The sequence below is a fragment of the Phacochoerus africanus genome, chromosome 4, assembly GCF_016906955.1.
Source record: "Phacochoerus africanus isolate WHEZ1 chromosome 4, ROS_Pafr_v1, whole genome shotgun sequence".
NCBI lineage: Eukaryota > Metazoa > Chordata > Mammalia > Artiodactyla > Suidae > Phacochoerus > Phacochoerus africanus.
Window position 1 is genome coordinate 6415573 of NC_062547.1, and position 22188 is coordinate 6437760.

A 22188-nucleotide genomic window follows, 5' to 3' on the forward strand; every position below is an offset into this window, starting at 1 on the left:
TGAGGTGGGGTGGAGTGGGGTGGAGCGGGGTGGGGACCCAGGAGCCTGATATTCCTCCTCCCACTGGGAGGAGGGGCTACCCCACCGTCACCGCCTTTGCCTGCTTCCTGGGGCTCCTGCTCGCAAGGGCTCTGTCCCGGAAGTGGTCCTTCTCCGGCTCCGGGTGCCCGGAGCCGAAAGTCGATGCTCCCGGAAGTGGCCCGGCGGCTGCGCGCCGGGCGCGGGCAGTGCTCGCTCCTGCTGGGGCGCTGCGGTGGCGCCCTCGTCCAGGCGTCGCTATGACCAGCGAGCTGGACATCTTCGTGGGGAACACGACCCTCATCGACGAGGACGTGTATCGCCTCTGGCTGGACGGTTATTCGGGTCGGTGGGGGGCCGTCGGGCGGAGCGGTTGCTTTGGAGGGAGAGGGGGCCGAACCAGGACTAGGCTTCCAGTCCGACAGTGGGCAGAGGTCTGGGAGGCCGGGATACCTCGGGCTCGGGGCTGGAATCTCTGGAGAGCCTCTGCCTGATGCTAGTGTTCACTCCCCAGTGAACGACGCGGTGGCCCTGCGGGTGCGCTCGGGAATCCTGGAGCAGACCGGCGCCACCGCGGCGGTGCTGCAGAGCGACACCATGGACCACTACCGCACTTTCCACATGCTCGAACGCCTGCTGCACGCACCGCCCAAGCTACTGCACCAGCTCATCTTCCAGATCCCACCCTCTCGACAGGCACTGCTCATCGAGAGGTGCTCACTTGGAGGGGTGGTGGGGACCTCAACCAGGCTGGCCATATACCCATTGTGCAGGCCAAAAAATGAGGCCCAGGGAGGCACAGGACTTATGCTGGGAGAAAGTTGAGAGCAGAAGGGGCCAAACCCAGGTCCCGTCATTCCTCTTATCCCTTCCCTTATGGAAAGTCGGTAGTTCCCTCTGACTCCTCACAGGTACTATGCCTTTGACGAGGCCTTTGTACGGGAGGTGCTGGGCAAGAAGCTGTCCAAAGGCACCAAGAAGGACCTGGATGACATCAGCACCAAAACAGGCATCACCCTCAAGAGCTGCCGGAGACAGGTGGACACCACACCCATCTGCAGCCCTCCCCTTCACACCATCCCTTTGGTCACTGCCCCAGCTCTAGCTTCCTCCAGCACCTATGTGGCAGGGGTTTCTCATCTGCTCTCCTCTCTTTTTGCCCTTTCCAAGCCATCCTCCACTCCTCAGCCAAAGGACCTTTCAGAAGCCCAGATCTGACCACAGCTTTCTCCTTCTCGTAACTTTCATTGGCTCCCACTCTCCCCTGGATAGCAGCCACACTCTTTGGCCCTGACTTTAGACTCTTCTGTCATTCTGTCCCTGCCGGTCTCTCTAGACTTAATGTTTCCTTTCTTTTGTTCATGCTGCTCTTACCTGAAAGGAAGTATTCTTGGGCATATCTGCCCCCTTGAAATCCAAGGCAGGAGGTCACATGACACCTTCTCCACAAATCTTTATTTTTATTGAAAAAAATTTCTTTTTCTTTTTCGTGCCGCAGGTGCAGCACTTGGAAGTTCCCAGGCTAGGGGCTGAATCAGAGCTGTAGCTGCCAGCCTACATCACAGCCACAGCAATGCAGGATCCGAGCAGCTTCTGTGACCCACACCACAGCTCACAGCAACACTGGATCCTTAACCCACTAAGCAAGGCCAGGGATCGCACCTGCATCCTCGTGGACTAGTTGGGTTCATTAGCACTGAGCCACAATGGAAACTCCAACATTTTTTTTTCTCCTTTTTTTTTCTTTTCAGGGCCTCACTCATGGCATATGGAGGTTCCCAGGCTAGGGGTCTAATTGGAGCTACAGCTGCCAGCCTACACCATGGCAACACCAGATCCGAGCCACGTCTTCGACCTACACCACAGCTCAGGCAACACCACCAGATCTTTAACTGACTAAGGCCAGGAATTGAACACGCAACCTCATGGTTCCTAGTCGGATTCATTTCTACTGCGCCCCGATGGGAACTCCCCCCAATTTTTTTTATTATAGTTGATTTACAATGTCAATTTCTGCTGCACAGCAAAGTGACTCAGACATTTATATACATTCTTTTTTTCACATTATCCTCTACACAAGCCTTTCGGATGGTGCCAGGGAGAAGTAACCCTTCTCCTGAGCCTTCCATGTCTTTCCTCTCTCATTCCTGTGAGCTCCATGGGGCAGCCTGGTGTTGGCTCTTTTTTTTTTGAGTTCCTGGGACTTAGCCAGGAAGGTCAAGTCCAGCACAAACTTGTGAAGAACTAGAGAGCATGGTGCTAAAATAGGGGTGAGTTTAGAGATAAGAGTGAGTAAACATTTATCTGCGACAAGATGGCAAAAGCTAGTAAATACTTGTCGAATTGATAACAGGTATTAATAATTAACAGTTTGTTCAAAAAAAGAAAAGAGAGGGAACCAGTAAGTTAGGAGACATAACAATCAAATACAACAAGTACATCTCTTTGGATCCTTGTTTGAACACCTCAGTTGTTAAGAAAAATATGTAAGGAGTTCCTGCTGTGGCACGGCAGGTTGAGGATCTGGCATTGTCTCTGCAGTGGTGCAGGTTCAATCCTGGGCCTGGTGCAGTGGGTTCAGGACCTGGCATTGCTGCAGCTGTGGCATAGATCACAGCTGCAGTATGGATTTAATCCCTGCCCTGGGAACTTCCATGTGCTGCAAGTGTGGCCAAAAACCCCCCGTAAGATATTTGGGGAAATGTGAACGCACACTGGGTATTTAAGGATGTGAAGAGGTATTGTTACCGTTTATAGAAATGATACTGCAATTCGAGGTTTATAAAATTACTTTTTTAGGCATACATGTAAAACATTACAAATGAGGTGTTCCTTGGTGGCTTGGGGTTACGGGTCCGTCATTGTCACTGCCATGGCTCAGGTTCGATCCTTGGCCTGAGACCTTCCACATGCCACAGGCACAGCCCCCCAAAATATATTACAGATGGAAAAAAAATAATGAAGGAATAGCCGTGTCTGGAGACTGGGCAGGTGGATAGGTGACGGAGGGATGTTCTCGAGACGGTTTACTGGCTGAGCAACCTCTGAGCAGGGCTCCCTCCTTTAACTGCCCTGCAGTTTGACAACTTCAAGCGAGTCTTCAAGGTGGTGGAGGAAATGCGGGGCTCCCTGGTGGATAACATCCAGCAACACTTCCTCCTGTCCGACCGGCTGGCCAGGTGAGGGGCCACGCGAGGAGCCAGCTGTCTCCCCGACCTTCGGCACTCCTCCTCCCTTGCTCCCTGAGCCCAGTCCACGTTCCTCACCCCAACCCACCTGACCTCCTGGCTGTGCTGAGGCAATGGTTATCCCACCCCTGGTCTGTACTTTGGATCAGACTGGCCTGGGTTCCAATCCCAGCCCAGCCATGTACCGGCTGGGCTGTTGTGAGCTGCCATGCGCGAAGGCCATGATGGCACAGCCCCTGGGGCTTGGTAAGTTCTCAGTAAATGGCACCTGTTACCCTGTGGTCTCCTGCTGTGTCCCTTAGGAGACCTGGGCCCAAACCTCTTCTTTGCACGTGAGGAGGCCCAGAGAAAAGTGACCTAAAACACATGACCCAGTGCATTAGGGTGGAGAGAGGCCAGAGCGCTGATGCCCAGCCGAGGTCACAAGTGGGAGAAGGAATTTCAAGCCCTGATGGGCCCACTTTCCCCTCCCTGCAGGGACTATGCAGCCATCGTCTTCTTTGCCAACAATCGCTTTGAGACAGGAAAGAAAAAACTGCAGTATCTGAGCTTCGGGGACTTTGCCTTCTGTGCTGAGCTCATGATCCAGAACTGGACCCTCGGAGCCGTCGGTGAGGCCCCCCCCCCCCGGCCCAGGTGCCTGGGCACCTCACCTTCTCAGGGCCTGGTTCCCCCCCAGCACTTGGGCCTGCAGGCCCCTGTTCCCAGCAGCCTTTCTTCATTAGGCCCTCCCCCACCCCCAGCAGACCAAGGGGCCACGGCTTCCCTGTGGCTTGGGGCCAGTCGCTCCGCCTCTGACAGTCCACTTGCTCATCTGTCTGTCTCAACAACAGTGCAATGAGGTGGGGGAGGGAGGCTGTCACAGGAGGGGGTTTTGTCTCGCCCTTCCCCCAACTCCCTTCATGGGCCTCCGTTAGACTCCCAGGTGGATGACATGGACATGGACTTAGACAAGGAGTTTCTCCAGGACTTGAAGGAGCTCAAGGTGCTTGTGGCTGACAAGGACCTTCTGGACCTGCACAAGAGGTGACCCTAGGGGTCTGTGGGCAGGGACTGAAGCAGGGAACCCAGGCGGTTCTGGGCTTGACCCTGTCTCCCTGCAGCCTGGTGTGCACTGCCCTCCGGGGAAAGCTCGGTGTCTTCTCTGAGATGGAAGCCAACTTCAAGGTCTGTGGCCCAATCCAGCCTCTGTCCCTTGAGCATCTTCAGCCTCCAGAGCACTGTCCCTCCGGGCAACTCTGCTCTTGCCGAGCTTGACCGGCAGGTGGCGCTGCTGCTCCCTCTGCCTGCCTGGGAGGCGGGGGCCAGCGCTTAATTACGGGGGAGTTACTTGATTGAGGGAGGTGGATAGATTGGGGCTCAGCCCCCAGCCTCCGGGGCAGAGGGCAGAATTCCCAGGCTCCCTGCCCCACAGAACCTGTCCCGGGGGCTGGTGAATGTGGCCGCCAAGCTGACCCACAATAAGGATGTCCGAGACCTGTTTGTGGACCTCGTTGAAAAGGTGAGCGGTCCTGCCCTGTGCGCCCATCCTGGGCTGTCTCTGGGCTGTCCCAGTGCTTGATGTTACGCTGGACCCACAGTTTGTGGAGCCCTGCCGCTCCGACCACTGGCCGCTGAAAGACGTGCAGCTCTTCTTGAATCAGTATTCGGCGTCGGTCCACTCCCTGGACGGCTTCCGGTGAGAAACCCCAGGCCGCCCGTCCAGCTCGGCCTCACCCCCCGCCGGCCCCCTGCTGGGGCCTGGGCCTCCCGCAAACCCAGAGTTCCCTGTTCTGTCACCCCGGGGGCGGTGTCTCTCTGTTGCCCAGGGTCCCAGCTCCACCTTTTAGAAGCTGTGACCTGACCTTGGACAGGATCTTGACCCGCTTTGTGCCTGTTTCCTCCCACACGAGCTGGGGACAGTGACGATAAGGATCATAAGATGAACGCGTCCTGGCGAGCTGGGGCTGCAGTAAACCTCAGCCAATACTGTCGCCACTCTCATTGCAGGCACCAGGCCCTCTGGGACCGCTACATGGGCACCCTCCATGGCTGCCTCCTGCGTCTCTATCATGACTGAGGCCGCCTCCCACCGCCCTCCCTCACTGACAATAAAGTGGCCATGACTTTGAAGGAGGCTGTGAGTGGCTACACATGGGGCCCCGTGTGGGAGCGCGTGCACACGTCTCGACGTGTCACAGTGTGTAAGGATGGGTGTGTACGCTGGCCCCGCAGGGACTCGGGCACATCAGAGAATGTCTCTGTGCTCCCCGTCCGTTCCCCTGACCCCCAGCTGAGGCCACTCCAAAGACAGGGGGCTTATCTTGGTTTATTCAATAAGAAGCAAGACTACTGGGGGAGGCGGCAAAAACCTTGGAGCGGGGAAAGTGAGGGCGCTGCTGGCACAGCAGGAGAGAACTGAGGTGCAGCCGGGTGGGCTCAGGGCGGGCAGGAGATCTGGTGCTTCTTAACGGGTTTGTCCACTCTGGCAGTGATCGGGTACTTGGTGATGCCGCAGGTGTTACTCCCTCGGTGCAGCCGGAAATAGCCCTGGGAAGTTAGGGGACATCAGGGCCAGACGCTGGGGAGAGGCCTGTCCTGCCCTGTTCCCTCCCGACCCTGCAAATAGCTCGCACTCACCTCTTCACCCCAGTCGGGCCCCCAGGAGTTCTTCAGGATCCAGTATGGGATGGAGCGGCCAGGACGAGGCCGCCTCCCCTCCACAGACTTGCTTTTACCAAAGCCCACCAGCAGGACGGAGTGATTCACAAGGCGGGGGTCACAGGTGGCAGATGTGGCCCTGATCACTCCCCTCTGGTATTGCTGTAGGGGCAGAGAGGCTGAGTCCGGGGCCGCCTCCCCCGCCTGCCCCTCCCCCGTCCCCACCCTCTCCCACCTGCAGTAGGCTCGCGTTGATGGTCACGGTGATGGGGCCTTCGGTGGCCAAGTACCTGGCGATGCCTGGGGGTGGAAGGCGCCATCAGGTCCTGCCTGCGCTGTGCCCCCTGCTCTCAGCTCTCTTCTCTCTTTCCCATGTCTTTTTCTTTTTTTTTTTTTTTTTGTCTTTCTAGGGCTGCACCTGCAGCATGTGGAAGTTCCCAGGCTAGGAGTCAAATCAGCACTGTAGCTGCTGGCCTACACCACAGCCATAGCAATGCCAGACCTGAGCCTCGTCTGCGACCTGCACGACAGCTCATGGAAACACCAGATCCTTAACCCACTGAGTGAGGCCAGGGATCAAATCCGAGTCCTCGTGGATACGAGTCGAGTTCATTACTGCTGAGCCACAGTGGGAACTCCTCTTTGCCACTCTTGCCCCAGGTCACTCCATCTCCATCTCTAGCCCCATCTGTCCTGCCCTGTCTGTCCCTGTCACTCTCCCCGCTGTGCCCGCCCGTGTCTCCACCCGGTCCGCACTCTGCTCGCAGAACTGCAGCATGAGGAAATCCTGGATCCAGGCCACCTTCCTGTGCTGCTTGGCCAGGCACCTGTGGGTTTTGACGGTCCCCTTGTACGGGTAGTCCTGTTCGCTGGCCAGGCCGCCTGCAGACAAGCAAGGCCAGGGAGGAGGCTCAGCTCAGCCCCTGCGCACCCCCTGCCCGCAGCCGCCGGGAGAGGCAGGCGCTCGCTCACTGGTGTTGAGGACAGTCAGGAACGCGTCCCAGACGAAGCCGCCGTTGCAGCCATTCCCACAGCGGTCACAGTCGAGCACCTCTGGGGCAAGAGGGGACAGTGTGGGTGCCCAGGCCTCAGGCACCCCCGACCCAGTCCCACAGGTCCCGGCCCCCAGCCATACGCTGCACAGAGAGTTGCACAGCCTGGTGGTACTTGATGGCCCATTGAGCCTCCACGTTGCCCACTGCCGCCATGGCCCAGCAACAGTTGCAGTCCTTCTAGTGGGGAGAAGAGGGTGGGGCGCGGTGGGGTGTCCAGGCCTTGCCCCCCTCCCCCTGCCCCTGCCCCTGCCTCCTGCCCAGGCTGGATTGGGCCAGGCTGCCTGGGGGCAGATACCTGATGCTTGATGGCCGAGATGACGCCCGGCTTCTTCCGCCAGTCACAGCTCTGGGGCACTGTCTCCCCCGACTCTTCAGACCCTACCTTTATGCCCATACTGGGGGCCTTGCCAGCCCCCCAGTGATGCCCATGGAGCTGGCCAAACTCCTCCTCTGGGGGACAGATGGGGCCACAAAGTCACAATTTTGATCCCCTCTTCCCAATATTCTGCCTCCCACCTCAGCCATCCACGTTCTCAGCCCTTTGAGTCCCCAGATAGCCTGGGAGAGAAAGGCGAGGATACTGAGGCCTAGAGGCCAAGCTCCTTGCAGGCTGGGGGGTGCTCCCCGACTCCTGCTGCCTCCCTCTGAGCTGGGCTGGGCCACAGGCCTCTGGAGCTCCTGTCCCTGGTCTCCAGGATTAGGGGTGAGCACCCAGGGCTCTGGTCCTGTGCGTCCCTCAGGGAAACAAAAGCCAAAAGTCTGCCCCGTCCATCTGCCAGGATCCTTGGAGAAGGTTCTGCTTCCCCACCTGGGGTGGGGGTGCGGTCCCAGTACCTGTGAGATCACTGAATGGAGTCACTCCAAACTCGGCTGTGCCCAAGTCCTCCTCCTGCAGCCGCTGAGCCTTGGCCAGGTTTTGGGCAAAGATGTCCAGGCGGCGAGCGTGCTCTGGACCGAAAGGCAGTTGTCTTAGGCTGGCTCCTGAGCCCCCAGGGGCAGGAAGTGGCCACTGGCTTGACTTCAACCCACACTCACCTAGGTGAGCCCTGGCTCTTTCCTGTGGCCCTTTGCAGGCCCCAGGGCAGACACCTGGACCCAGAAAGTGGTTCCCCAGCCCCCACCCCAGCATTTTCCTAGGAGGCAGAAAGAGGGGTAATGCGCCCCCCAGGGAGGAAGCTGAGTCAGGAGTCTGAAGGCATAGTGATTCAGGGGAAAGTGGGGGTCAGGGGCTGGCTTCCTGCCAGGTCATCTCCTCTGTCTCTGGATCACACCTCTGACTGCAGGTCTGTGGCTGGGAGGTGGTAGGGGAGGGTGGGGTCTGGGTCTGTGGCACAGGAAGCCCCACAGACCATCCCCCATGGGAGAGGAGATGCAGAGGGCAGGAGCAGGGCTGGCAACCAACCCACACTTGGAGTTGGGAGTTCTCGGCTTGGGGACTAAAAGGGTTTCCTTGGGTGGCTCCTGAAAGAACTCCTCGTGGGAGTTCCCATCATGGTGCAGTGGAGGTGAATCTGACTAGGAACCATGAGGTTGCGGGTTTGAGCCCTGGCCTCGCTCAGAGGGTTGGGGATCTGGCATTGCTGTGGCTGTGCTGTAGGCTGGCAGCTGTAGCTGTGATTCGACCCCTAGCCTGGGAACCTCCATATGCCATGGGTGCAGCCCTAAAAGACGAAAAAAAAAAATCAATAAAAAAAATAAAATGAAAGAAGTCCTTGTGGCTAGATGGTGGTCTGCTGCCTGGAGTCCCAGGAAAGTGGCTATGGACCAGTCAGACCCCCAACAGCTGCCACCTGCCTCCAGGTTCACAGCCAAGGATGCTCCTGTCCCCACCTGTGCATGTAACCAAGGAGAATTCCGCAGCTCTGTCACTGTCCTGCTGGCTTTGGCTCAGGGAGGACCCTGAGCTTCGATTTCCTCCTCTCTCAAATGAGAGAAGAGTTGGGCCGGAGACAGAGGTGCCCCATGATACCTGCTGGGTTCGAGTAACTCCGGTTGTATTGGATCTGGAACAAGGTGAAGACCTCTTTCAGCCCCAGTGGCTGAGGACCTGGGTCCTGGAAAACACCAAGGGCAGGAGGGGAGGGGGAGACGAGGCGTCGTCAATGGGACCCCTACCTCAGCTCCCAGCAAGGACTGGGCGGGGGCAGCAGCCGCCAGCCTGCTCTTCTCCCTGGGGGAGCCTGGGCCCATCCATCACTTCTGTAGCCTCACCTGCTCCCTCTGAGAAATGGGAACAAGGTGCTGTTTCCAGCGGGCCGAGCCTCAGGCCTTGGGGGGCACTTACCTGGCTTCTGAGGACGTCCTTGAGGCCTTGGGCCAGGCCTGCCACCACCAGGGCCAGGAGACAGGAGAGGTGGGCAGTTAGTGCCATGATGCCGCCAACCAGAGTGTCAGGGACAGGAAGCTGTGCAGAACAAGGTGGAGGGGCTGTGGGGGTGGAGCAAGAGAAACCTCAAAGGGAAACCAGGCTGGGAGGGGGAGGAGGACCCCCCAGGGCAAGGAAGACGAGAGGCCCCAGGCTTTTGTTCCTTCGGGGCCGCTGCCTGTTACCCACGCTACCTCTTTGTTCAACAGGGAAAGTGGCCGGACACAGAGCGGGCTCATCGGGGGTTTGCTGACCGCACTTGAGGTAGACAGAAGTTTTGAACAGGGGAGCGCAGGCTCCAGGAAACAGCAAGTGGCAGCATCTACTTCTTGTTCTCCATCCCCTTCCCATCACAGTCCAGGGTTAGGCATGAGGGCGGGAAGGTAGCCCACTTAGCATCTCAGAGCCAGGCTGGTGCCTAAGAACTGGCAAGGGTGTTAACACCTGACGCTTCTGCCTTGGTTTTAAGAGGGTCCTTGGGCTGGGGAGCTCCCATGTGGTCCTTCAGGCTGGGAACAAGCACCCGAGAGCAGAAATGGAAAAAGAAAACAAAACAAAAAAACCCCCTGGCTTTCCAGGGGTTCCTTGGGAATGGGAGCAAGAGGAGGGGGAGAGCGCAGATCTGGGATTCATTCATTCGTGTGCTCACTGCCTCATTTCCTCACTCACTAGGAGTCTTCCCAAAGCTGTAAGGTCCCGTTTAGGTCCACTGCCCCCAGCAGATAGTAATCCAAGGGACTTCTCGATTTGAAAAACAAACGAGGGATACTACCTTTATTAGAATGCAGGAAGCTCCCTTGTGGTGCAGCGGGTTAAGGATCCGGCATTGCTGCAGCTGTGGCACAGGTTCAATCCCTGACCTGGGAACTTCCACATGCCTTGGGTGCGGCCAAAAAAAAAAAAAAAAAAGGCAGTAGACCCGACCATGCGCAGAAGGGTACCTGGCTCCGTGGTTTTAGAACCCAGTTATGTGTCCCAAGCTAGTTTTGGCTGTGCGTGACCTATGACTAAGGCCAATGTCAGCCCTCAGAGCTGGAGGTCCCAGGGTAGGCGCCAGAGGGCGTGTCATAAAACCAGTTTCTGGTGGCGGGGATTGTGGAAATTTGGGAGAGCGGGAGGAGGAGGGACGGGGGGTGTTGAGCTGAATGGCCTTCCTCTTTGATCCTCTCCTTCCCTGCCTCGAATGTGAGCTCCACGAGGCCAGGAGATTGGCCTCTTTTTCAATCAGGGCTGTATCCTGGTGTGTAGCACAGAGCCTGGTCAGGGGTGGCCACTCTGCTCATTTGTTGAACAAAGGAATGAATGAACTTCCCCACCCAATCACTCATTTATTCATTCACCTGCTAAACCTGCAGCTGCAGGCTGGCACCCAGAGGGGGCTGGGCCAGGGCCTCAGGGGGCTCACTGCCTTCAAGAACCTCAGGACACAGGAGGAGAGAGATACCAACAAGATAAGGCCTTGAGGAGTTCCTGTCATGGCGCAGTCGCGGCATCTGACTAGGAACCTTGAGGTTGCGGGTTCACTCCCTGGCCTCGTTCAGTGGATTGGGGATCCGGCATTGCCGTGAGCTGTGGTGTAAATCCCGGATGGTGGCTTGCATCTGGCGTGGCTGTGGCTGTGGCTGTAGCATAGGCCCGCATCTATAGCTCCAATTCGACCCCTAGCCTGGGAACCTCCATATGCCACAGGTGCAGCCCTAAAAAGACGAAAACAAAACAAACAAAGATAAAGCCTTGCAAGGTGACTTGGAGCAGAAGAAAAGAGGGCAGGGAAAGTCATTTGGGTCCGAGGGGACAGGAGAGGCATTCCGAGGCGGCAACTCCGAGTGGGAGGCACACCCAGGCGTAAGTGCAAAGCTGGGCTGTCTGAGTCACGGAACTGTGCACCCGGACATTCCCCCCTGGGCTTCAGATCCTCACCCTAGGGGGCAAGGAAGACACCTTTGAGTAGATGACATTAGTGGAGCACCAACCGCCCAGGCTGGCACAAAGTCGCTGTTCAAAGGGTGGGTCCTTTATGCTTACTGCAGGGCAAAGAGCCCAGAGAGTCTTGGATTTGAGTTCAAATCCTGTCCTTACCTCTTGGCTGTGCCTGGACACACCCCAGCCCCTCTCATCTGTGAAATGGGATGATAATGGCACCCCTTCCCTGGCTTGGCAGGAGAATTGCATGAGTTCCTGGAATGGTTAGATCTTGATAATCAACAATCATTGTTTTGTTTTGTTTTGTTTTTTGGCTATATGTGCGGCATGCATCATTTCCCAGACCAGGGATCAAACCTGCATGAAGGTAGTGACGATGCTGAATCCTTAACCCACTAAGCCACCAGGGAACTCCTGAGTATTTTTTTTTAAATAACAACTTTCCCTCGTGGGTTCGATTCCTGGCCAGGGTTGGATCCCATGTTACGTGGCTGTGGTGTAGACCGGGTCTGCACATCAACTTCCACGAGGGCTACTGCTGCGTGGACACTCAGGGCCAGCAGCTGCAGCTCCAATCCAACTCCTAGCCTGGGAACTTCCATATGCCATGGGTATGGCCCTTAAAAGCAAAAAATAAAAAATAAAACAACAACTTTATTGAGCTATCATTTTGGGGGGTCTGCCTGAGGTACATGGAAGTCTCAGCGCCAGGAATTTAACCTGTTCTATAGTAGTGACCCAAGCTACTGCTGTGACAATGCTAGATCCTTAACCCGCTGCACCACAGGAGAACTCCGAGGTATAATTCATATACCCTACAATTCACTTTTTCTTTTAAGGGCTGCATTCACGGCACGCGGAAGTTCTCAGGCTAGGCTACAGCTGTGCCACAGCCACAGCCACGCCAGATCTGAGCCGCATCTTCGACCTACACCACAGCTCATGGCAACGCAGGATCCTTAAACCACTAATGAGGCCAGGGATCGAACCCACGTCCTCATGGATCCTAGTCAGGTTCGTCACCGCTGACCTGCGACAGGAGCTCCAAAATTCACTATTTCCAAGTGTACAGTTCAGTGGTTTTTCATGTATTTGCGTAAGTGTGCAGCCATCACCACTATTTAATTTGAGAGCATTGTCATCGCCCCAAAGGAAACTCTACATGGATTGGAAGTCATTCTCCCAGTTCCCCTTCCCCTGGCAAACACTAATCTAGTTTGTCTCTCAGACTGACTTATTTGGGTTGTGTCACATAAGGGGAATATGTGGCCTTTTATGTCTGGCTTCTTTCATCCAGTGTAGTATTTTCAAGATTCATTCATGTTGTAGCAAACATCAGCACTTCATTCCTTTTTATGGTTGAATAATATTCCATCATATTACCACTTTCTGTTTATCCATTCATCAATTTATGAACATTTGATTGTTTCTATATTTTGGATCTTTTTTTTTTCCTTTTAGCTGCCCCATGGAGTTCCTGGGCCAGGGATCAGATCCGAGCCACAGTTGCCAGTTGTGGTGTTTGCTGCAGCTACTGCAATGCGGGTACCCACTGTGCCAGGCCAGGATTCAACCTGCGTTCCAGAGACGGCACTGATTCTGTTGTGCCACAGTAGGAACGCCTATATTTTGGTCTTTTTTTTTTGTCTTTTTGTCTTTTTCCGGCCGCATCCATGGCACAGGGAGGTTCCCAGGCTAGGGGTCCAATCAGAGCTGTAGCTGCCGGCCTACGCCAGAACCACAGCAACACCAGATCTGAGCCACGTCTTCGACCTACACCACAGCTCACGTCAATGCCAGATCCTTAACCCACTGAGCAAGGCCAGGGATCAAACCCAGGACCTCATGGATGCTAGTTGGGTTTGTTAACTGCTGAGCCATGAGGGGAACTCCTGTATTTTGGTTCTTATGACTAGTGTTGCTATGACCCTCGTGCACAGCTTTTGGTGTGGACATACGTTTTCAATGCCCCTGGGCATATACCTAGGTGGGACATCACTGGGGCATGTGTTCACATTTTGAGAACATGCCAGACTGTTTTCCCCAGGAGTCCTCCCACTTTACATTCCCACCCACAGTGTATGACCGTTTCAAGGTTTCAATTTCTCCATAACATCCCCGACACTTGTTATTGTCTGTCTTTTTGGTTTTAAGGAGTTATTATTTTTAGCCTCCTCCTCCGCCCTCACCCCGGGGATGCGGGGAGAGGGGGCTGCTGAGAGGATGTGGGGGAAGGGGAGGTAGGAGCTCTCCATTTCACCCTGAACGCGAAAGGCTCACCTCAGGACCCCCTGGAATGTCCTCTCCTTCACACACTCCCCTCGGGCGGGGCTGCTATAGGGGGCGATTATGAGGACCACTTGGGGTGGGAAAGGGCTCAACAGTTCCTGCTGGCCATCTGCCTCCAGGCAGGGGTTCCCTGGACACGCAGCCCTTTCCCGTCTGGCCCCGCCCTGAGACGTGGGCAGGGCGAGACCACGCCCCTTCCTGGGAGCCAGCTCCGCCCAATCTCCTCCCCTTAAGGCGCTCCGTCTCCCTGGGCAAGGAGGCAGACAGCCGGGGGCAGGGAGGTGGGGTGTGTGCGGGGAGGGGACATTGGTAGGAGGATGGCCAGGAAGGTGATGGCCCCGGACCCTGGAGCCCTGCACGCCCGAGTTCAGCCCTGCCCGACTTCTCAGGGGCTTCCATTCATTCTGAGCCAAATGTGAACCGCCGCCCCCGCCCCAAACTGATGTAGCCTCAGGGACTGAGGGCCCGGGGGAGGCCGTCCTGGAGTGAAGGGACCGCCTGGCTGAAGACAGTCCCGGGGATGGAAGGGAGAAGGGACAGAACTGGACGGTTCTGGACCTGGGAGCGTCTCTCTTCTCAGGGCGAGGGTCTGGGGACCCTGGATGAAGTTGCGGTTGTGGTATTTCCAGAATGACTGTCCGGGTGCACAGAATAACATTCTGGAGGGCGCAGAGTGAGGAGGATCTGCAAGTTCCAGGGTTAGGTGGAGTCTAAGGGCCCAGGATGACATTCTGGGAGGCGCAGAGAGTCTGGGTCCCTGGCATTAAGATGTGGGTGCACAGGAATTCCAGGGGTGCAGATTAGGTAAGGTCTAGGTGCGCAGGATGACATTTTTGGGTGCACAAACTGAGAGCCTAGGGGCTCCAGGGTGAGTTGGGGGCTTGACATCAGGGTCAATGCCCCAGGATCCAGTGCTAAGGGACCCTGGCCTGGCGCGGGGAGGCGGCTCCGGGCGGCGCCGCGGGGGACCGGGTGGGGGCCTGCGGCCGGCCGGGGGCGGAGAAGCGGGGGTCGGGGTCCCTCCCCCTGGCGCGGGCTCAGGAATCCGCCGAGGGGCGGGCGGAGGCGCCGGGGTGGGCCGCGCCGCGGCAGGCGGGCGGGGGGCGCTTCCTGGGGCCGCGCGTCCAGGGAGCTGCGCTGTCCGCCTGTCCGTCTCCCGCAGGCACTACCGGAGCCAGCCGAGCCGCCGGAGCCGCGGGCCTCCGGGCCGTCACGGGCCCAAGTGAGTGGCCGTCCATGGGGGGAGGGCGCCAGCCAGAGTCTCGGCCGAGTCGGCGGCGTCAGCACCGAGCCAGAGGCCTGCGCTCCTCGGCCCGAGCCACTGGGGGACCGGGCGGGGGCGGGGCGACCCGGGGCGGGTGGGCCCTGAACCCCGGCCTGCGTGATCAGTCGACCCCCGGCCCTGGGAGGCTCCGAAGCCCCAGACACAGTCCCGGGCGGGTGGTGTCGGGGACCAAGTCTCTGAGTCCTGGTTCGGGCAATGGGGGATCCGTGGCCCAGATGCCCTGACCCCCACTCACTACCTCCCAGCCCCAGGATGCTCCCCTTCGCCTCCTGCCTCCCCGGGTCTCTACTGCTCTGGACGCTGCTGCTGTTGCTCTTGGGGGCAGCGTCTCCCCAGGATTCGGAGGAGCCCGACAGCTACACGGTGGGGACAGTGGAGCCCCTGGCCTGGGCTGGGCTGGGCAGGGACACCAAAACTAGGATCCTGGGGTGGCTGCTGCTGGGGCAGGTTCTCCCCTCCCCTGGTCCGTGGAGCAGCTGGAGCTGTTGTTTGGAGCAGGCGGGGAGGGTGGCCAAGCTTGGGCTCTGGTCTTGGCCTGGTCAGTTAGAGGGGAGGGGGTGACCACTGGCCACCTCTGGTCCCCCTGTAGGAATGCACAGATGGCTATGAGTGGGACCCCGATAGCCAGCACTGCAGGGGTGAGTATGCTTGGGGCACCAGGAAGTGGATTGCAACTCCAGCACGGAGAGCTGCTGTGGGAGCCAGTGGCCTGTGGCCTGTCCCCTGCCCAGCTCTGCCTGGCCGTGGCCAGCTCTGGTTCTCAGGGGGCCAGCTTAGCTGGGGGTGGAGAAGCCATCCAGGCCCCTCCCTCTCAGAGAAACATGGGACAGCCTCCTCCCACCCCCCAGGAGTCCAGAGAACAACAGGGCGCTGCCCAGAGGCATGGTTCCTGGCCACCTCCTCTAATCACTTTCCCACCCAGCTTCATGCCATCGTGACCTGGGAGGGCAGCGTCTGCGGGGGTGGGCGAGAAGGCCTGCACCTCACTCTTGGGCTGAGTTGGGACCAGGGCTCTGGGGCGGCATAGAGACCCTCTTGGTGATAAGAGAATGGAAGTGAATGGAGCAAGAGCCAGCCTGCCACCAGCCCTGGTGGCACTGGGAAGTGGTCCTGGGCAGGCAGCCTTAGCTGAGGAGAGTGGGAAGGCCCTTCCTGGGTCATGCAGCTTAGAGGAGGCTGCACTGGGCTCTTGCCGCCCACCCCCTCCGTGGCCGGCCCAGGAGACTGGCTGTGCCCAGCAGGCCCCTCTCCGCAGATGTCAATGAATGCCTGACCATCCCCGAGGCCTGCAAGGGGGAAATGAAATGTATCAACCACTACGGGGGCTACTTGTGCCTGCCCCGCTCAGCGGCTGTCATCAATGACCTGCATGGCGAGGGACCACCACCACCAGTGTCCCCTGCTGAACACGCCACCCCCTGCCTACCAGGCTATGAACCGGATGAGCAAGAGAACTGCGTGGGTGAGTGAGGGTCGGTTGCCCTGGTGCTGAGGCTTCCAATCCTTCTATCAGGTGTCTATCACTGCATTTTAAAAGCTCACACCTCGGAGGAGTTCCCGTCGTGGCGCAGTGGTTAACGAATCCGACTAGGAACCATGAAGTTGCGGGTTCGGTCCCTGCCCTTGCTCAGTGGGTTAACGATCCGGCGTTGCCGTGAGCTGTGGTGTAGGTTGCAGATGCGGCTCGGATCCCGCATTGCTGTGGCTCTGGCGTAGGCCAGTGGCTACAGCTCCGATTGGACCCCTAGCCTGGGAACCTCCATATGCCACACGGGAGTGGCCCTAGAAATAGCAAAAAAGACAAAAAAAAAAAAAAAAAACCTCACACCTCATGTTCCTCCCTGGCTCAAAAGCTTCCTCGGGGCCGCTGGCATAATATCCAGCCCCTTGTCCAGATCCTCACTGTGTGGGGGGCCTGCCCAGCTCCCGTCCCATGCCCAGACAGCTTCCGGGATCCTCCCTTTGATCGCTGCAGATGCACTGCGGGAGCACTCACTGTCAGCCTCTTCCCTTTTCCTGGTTTGCACCCCACTCCTGGGTGCTATAGGCCTCAGAAGAAGGTTCTGGAATCAACCAGTGTTCCTGGGAGCATGGACAGGGCCTTATTTCCTCTGCTTCCCTGACATGGGGTCTCCCAGGGTAGGGGTGCCTATCCCAGGGACTCCAGACCAGCAGATTCTTATTTGTGCTGTTGGGTGGGCTGTGCGTTCCTGTTTTGGGGGTGTCAGTCACCCACACACCCACGTGAGCGGTATCTGGCCTGTGTCCTCCCACGTTGAGGTGTGGGCTCCCAGGTAGGGGCTGAGTGGTGTCTCCTGCAGACGTGGACGAGTGTGCCCAAGCCCTGCACGACTGCCGCCCGAGCCAGGACTGCCACAACCTGCCTGGCTCCTACCAATGCACCTGCCCCGACGGCTACCGCAAGATAGGACCCGAATGTGTGGGTGAGTCTGTGGAAGGGTCTCTTCAACCCTGCTCGGTGCCCCTGGCCTGCTGGCTCTCACCCTAGCACCTGACCCCATTCCACCCCACCCATATTTCACCCCAGCCCCCTTCCACCTCTACTCTACTGTCATAAGACTCAGGACTGTATGTGTGAGTCCCGGCTGACCCGGCCTAAGTCCAGCCCCGCCCCGAGACACAGAGAAGGCTGTGGGTGATAAAGCCTTGAGTCCCAGCCGGCGTGGGCCCCACCTGACTTCCGCCCTCAGCCAGCCTTCCCCACCTTCTCCCAGATATAGATGAATGCCGGTACCGCTACTGCCAGCACCGCTGCGTGAACCTGCCGGGCTCCTTTCGCTGCCAGTGTGAACCAGGCTTCCAGCTGGGGCCCAACAACCGCTCCTGTGTGGGTGAGGCTGGGCCGAGCCAGGCTCCTGGGTCCTGGGCAGGGTGGTGTGGGGTGGGCTAGCTCCCTTCCTGACCAACCCAGGGGAAGCGGGGGCTCTGGGATGCTCCTTGGCTTTCACCCCTCCCCGTTTTCCCCGGCACCCTCAGATGTGAACGAATGTGACATGGGGGCTCCGTGTGAGCAGCGATGCTTCAACTCCTATGGGACCTTCCTGTGTCGCTGCCACCAGGGCTATGAGCTGCACCGGGATGGCTTCTCCTGCAGTGGTGAGAGCCCCACCCCTGCCATGCGTTCCTCCATTTGATGCCACCATGTCCCTTCCACTCCGCCCCCGTACGCCTCCTGTGTAGTCCGCCCCAGCTGGTGGCAGGGCACCTGCAGAGCTGCCCACCGGAACTCCCAGCCCCCTGGGGAAGGCACAGAGGGAACAATTAGGTTCCCCACAGAAGCTCAGCAGGGAGACTGGGCAAAGGCATCAGGCTGATGTGCATGTGAGTCCTGAGCCGGGGCAAGTCATATTCTGAGCCTGTCTCTTCCGTAGAATGGGTTTTCTTGAGGATTAATTGGGGAAAGGACAACAGACAGCCTCTATCGAGTCCCAGGCAGCTGCGTTTTAAAGTGTCCTAGCATTGGAGTTCCCTTTGTGGCTCAGGGGTTGATGAACCTGACTAGGATCCATGAGGATGCGGGTTCGATCCCTGTCCTCACTCTGTGGGTTAGGGATCTGGCATTGCCAGGAGCTGTAGTGTAGGTCACAGACGAGGCTCGGATCCCGAGTTGCTGTGGCTGGGGTCTAGGCCAACAGACGTAGCTCCAATTCGATCCCTGGCCTGAGAACTTCCATATGCCATTGGTGTGGCTCTAAAAAGCACAAAAAAAATTAAAAGTAAAAAAAAAAAATAAAGTGGAGTAGCATTTATTGAGAACCTGCCCTGTGCAGTGTGCTGCTCTCACATACTCAGCCTCTTTTAATCCAGCCAACAATCCTATGAGGTAAATGTGTTTTTCCTCCTTCAAGCTGACAGTAACAATGCCCGCATTTCATTGGGAGAATCACAAAAAATAAGATAAAGTACTTCAAGGAAGAGAGGTTAAGTGACTTGCCCAGGGTCACACAGCTAAGGGTGCCACGGGGCCAGGGCACTATCTCACGCCACGTCACCAGCCTTGTAACCTGTTTCTGTTGTTCTTTACGCTTTGCTGCCAAGTAAGAGCACTCAGGCCCAGGCAGCATGAGGGGCACAGAGAAAACCTGGCTCTTGCCTGTGCTGCTCACAGTTGGCAGGAGGTGACTGTGCCCTGGCTGATTGTAGGTTGCAGGAATCAGGCAAAGTACAGAAAACCGGAGCAGACTGAGATACCTCAAAGCTCACCCACTCTCGGAGTTCCTGTCGTGGCTCGGTGGTTAACAAATCTGACTAGGAACCATGAGGTTGGGGGTTCGGTCCCTGGCCTTGCTCAGTGGGTTAAGGATCTGGCGTTGCCATGAGCTGTGGTGTAGGTCGCAGACGCGGCTCAGATCCCGCGTTGCTGTGGCTCTGGCGTAGGCTGGCGGCTACAGCTCGATTAGACCCCTAGCCTGGGAACCTCCATATGCCTCAGGAGCAGCCCTAGAAAAGACAAAAAGACAAAAAAATAAAATAAAATAAAAAAGGCTCACCCACTCTAACCCCTAATTTTATTGAGAGGGAAATTAAGGTCCCCCAAACTCAGCCAGTAGGATTTAAATGCAAATCTTGAGATTCCCAGTGCTTTTTTTCCCCCCTTTTTTAGGGCCGCACCTGAGGCATATGTAAGGCCCCAGGCTAAGGGTCGAATCAGAGCTACAGCTGCCCGCCTACACCACAGCCACAGCAACGCAGGATCGGAGCCGCGTCTGCGACCTACACCACAGCTCACAGCAGCAACGTCGGACCCTTAACCCACCGAGCAAGGCCAGGGATCGAACCCACAACCTCATGGCTCCTAGTCAGATTCGTTTCCGATGGGCCATGACAGGAACTCCTCCCAGTGCTCTTATTTACTATCTTCTAGTCCTGGGACAGAGAGAGGGGTCTGTGAGCAGGGGAAACCTTTTCTTTCTTTCTTTTTTTTTTTTGTTGCACCTGCAGCATGCAGAAGTTCCCAGGCCAGGGATTGAACCCTCGCTAGTGCAGTGACCCAAGACATTGCAGTGACAAGACCGGCTCCTTAACTGCTAGGCCACCAGGGAACTCCTGGGCAGAACTTTCTTGAATCCTCTTTCCCCTTCCGAGCTCTGCAGGGCTGATCTCCTCCGCCTCTGTCTTCCTACACTGAGCCTGGCCTGGGGCTGGGCTCTCTCGATGAGCGTGTGTGGGGCTGCGCTGAGAGGACGGCCGTGGCTCAGGCCTCATCCTCGCTCCCCCTCAGATATCGATGAGTGCAGTTACTCCAGTTACCTCTGCCAGTACCGCTGTGTCAACGAGCCAGGCCGCTTCTCCTGCCACTGCCCACAGGGCTACCAGCTGCTGGCCACACGCCTGTGCCAAGGTACAGGTTGCGCCGGGGGAGCGGGCAGGGTGGTGTCAGGGGCTGGTGGCCTGACATTCGGGTTCCAGCCCCTCTCCCCTGGCACAGACATTGATGAATGTGAGTCGGGTGCGCACCAGTGCTCGGAGGCCCAAACTTGTGTCAACTTCCATGGGGGCTACCGCTGCGTGGACACCAACCGCTGCGTGGAGCCCTACGTCCAGGTGTCTGACAAGTGAGTCAACTCGATGCCAGCCCAGAGTAGAAACTACAACTCCCAGAAAGCTCTGCAGCTGGCTGGCGCCTCTTCAGGCTGGCAAGTGCACCAAGGGCTGACGGGAGTTGCAGTCCTTCATGACTGCACCACACTAGCTGTTAAGAGGAGTGGGAGGATGCTTTGGGGATCCCTATGGGTGAGCCAAATTTGGAGGCTGGGCGAGGACCTCATTCGTGTCCCCATCTTGGGGTCTTCAGTCGCTGCCTCTGTCCGGCCTCCAACCCCCTGTGCCGGGAGCAGCCCTCGTCCATAGTGCACCGCTACATGAGCATCACCTCGGAGCGGAGCGTACCCGCTGACGTGTTCCAGATCCAAGCGACCTCGGTCTACCCCGGCGCCTACAACGCCTTTCAGATCCGTGCTGGAAACTCACAGGGAGACTTCTACATTAGGGTAAGGCTTTCCCCTAACCCACCTCTCAACCGACACACATGATCCAAAATTAAATTCCGGGAAAACTTAAGTGGGAGACTCAACTCTGCCACCAAGCCCTGCCCTTCTCTAAGTCCCATGGGGCCGGGGTGGGGATGGGATGGGGGGGCGTCAGACTTCCTGCAGAAAGGTAGGGATGTTCTAAATCCCCTTGGTACAAACGAACTACAGATTGTTGAATGCCATCTAGCAAGGCACCCAGATACTGGGCTTTGAGTCTCCGTACTGGTCTGTGTATCTGGCCTCAACTGCTTCACCCTTAGAACAAGCAACTGGCACGAGAGGCCTTCGGAGGTAACGCACAGCAGCGGCTGGGAAGGGTGGCCATGTGGAGCTGGGTCTTGGAGAGAGAGGCAGCCGGGGTCGGTGCAGGAGCCTGGGGTCTGCGAATCCAGCTCTCTGCTGGTGGGGCTGTTAGGAGGGAGGGGTTCAGACAGGACTCGCAGTGAGACGCGTGCAAGGGTCTGTCTGCATCCGTGTTGGTTTTCTTTCTGAAGCTGAGTACTTTGAAGGTGAGTCTGCCTGCTCCAGGTCACCAAAGGCCCCACCGCTCCCAAGAGTCTGAAACCTGGCCCTGAATCATCAGCTGATGCTGGTCAGACAAAAGAACTAGCTGCAAAGGGGGGGAAGAGCACCAGGGGGACCCTTCTGTGGGCAGGAGCCTGGGTGCTGGAGATGTCAAGGGAGTCGCGGAGCCGGATGAGAGCCGGGGTCACGGGCTGGCCTGGGCTCTCTCCACTTCGCAGCCAACTGGCTGTGGGTCAAAGACCCGGGGCAGGGAGGTGGTCCTGGGGCGTAGGTTGACCCGACCTACCTGTCCCCCACCCACTGTACCCCGCAGCAAATCAACAATGTCAGCGCCATGCTGGTCCTCGCCCGGCCTGTGACGGGCCCCCGGGAATACGTGCTGGACCTCGAGATGGTCACCATGAACTCCCTCATGAGCTACCGGGCCAGCTCCGTGCTGAGACTCACCGTCTTCGTGGGGGCCTACGCCTTCTGAGGAGCGGGGGGGGGGGGGCAGCCCTCGGGGAGGGGGAGGTTCCCCGCAGCCGAGGAGCCTGGGGCTCAGGGATGACTGTGTTCTGCTAAAAGGGAAGATGCTGTTTCGAGGGGCAGAGACAGAGGCAATAAAGGGACAAAGAAGGAGTCCTGGTGGCTGAGGTGGGCGGGTCACATCGCAGTGAACCCCAGAGTGGGGAAAGGCCAGGCTCGTGGGAGGTAGGCCAGGCCCACCAAAAGATGGGGGGGGGGTGTCTCCACCCAGGCCGGGGCGGGAGGGGGGGGGGGCACTGACAGAAGCTGCATCCCCAAGGCTGGGACTGGCCTACAGACCATGGGCCTCAGAAGCACCCTGCGAAGGGGGAAGTCAGGA

The 22188-nt window shown here is 57.9% G+C and overlaps 3 protein-coding genes across 3 annotated transcripts; 2 read left to right on the forward strand and 1 right to left on the reverse strand.

Annotated features, from left to right (window-relative positions):
- Nucleotides 1–180: 180 nt before the first annotated feature.
- FIBP (FGF1 intracellular binding protein) lies at nucleotides 181–5318 on the forward strand. The gene is made up of 10 exons (XM_047775251.1): nucleotides 181–363; nucleotides 533–731; nucleotides 930–1056; nucleotides 3097–3197; nucleotides 3684–3817; nucleotides 4124–4232; nucleotides 4310–4373; nucleotides 4621–4707; nucleotides 4787–4884; nucleotides 5196–5318. Exons 1-10 carry the CDS (start codon nucleotides 279–281, stop codon nucleotides 5263–5265), a joined length of 1074 nt encoding a protein of 357 aa, XP_047631207.1. The 5' UTR covers nucleotides 181–278; the 3' UTR covers nucleotides 5266–5318.
- A 178-nt stretch (nucleotides 5319–5496) lies between these two features.
- Nucleotides 5497–9309, reverse strand: CTSW (cathepsin W). Its single transcript, XM_047775249.1, has 10 exons — nucleotides 9186–9309; nucleotides 8871–8955; nucleotides 7736–7849; nucleotides 7197–7351; nucleotides 6982–7078; nucleotides 6819–6899; nucleotides 6603–6728; nucleotides 6082–6146; nucleotides 5826–6008; nucleotides 5497–5735 (listed from the first exon to the last, which is right to left on the reverse strand). The coding sequence occupies exons 1-10, from the start codon at nucleotides 9270–9272 to the stop codon at nucleotides 5625–5627; spliced, it is 1104 nt and encodes a 367-aa protein (XP_047631205.1). The 5' UTR covers nucleotides 9273–9309; the 3' UTR covers nucleotides 5497–5624.
- Nucleotides 9310–14234: 4925 nt separating this feature from the next.
- On the forward strand, nucleotides 14235–21962 carry EFEMP2 (EGF containing fibulin extracellular matrix protein 2). Its single transcript, XM_047775252.1, has 12 exons — nucleotides 14235–14282; nucleotides 14641–14700; nucleotides 15009–15126; nucleotides 15353–15401; nucleotides 16019–16225; nucleotides 17085–17207; nucleotides 17499–17615; nucleotides 17761–17880; nucleotides 20006–20125; nucleotides 20213–20339; nucleotides 20579–20774; nucleotides 21655–21962. Exons 3-12 carry the CDS (start codon nucleotides 15016–15018, stop codon nucleotides 21814–21816), a joined length of 1332 nt encoding a protein of 443 aa, XP_047631208.1. The 5' UTR covers nucleotides 14235–14282; nucleotides 14641–14700; nucleotides 15009–15015; the 3' UTR covers nucleotides 21817–21962.
- The last annotated feature ends 226 nt before the right edge of the window (nucleotides 21963–22188 follow it).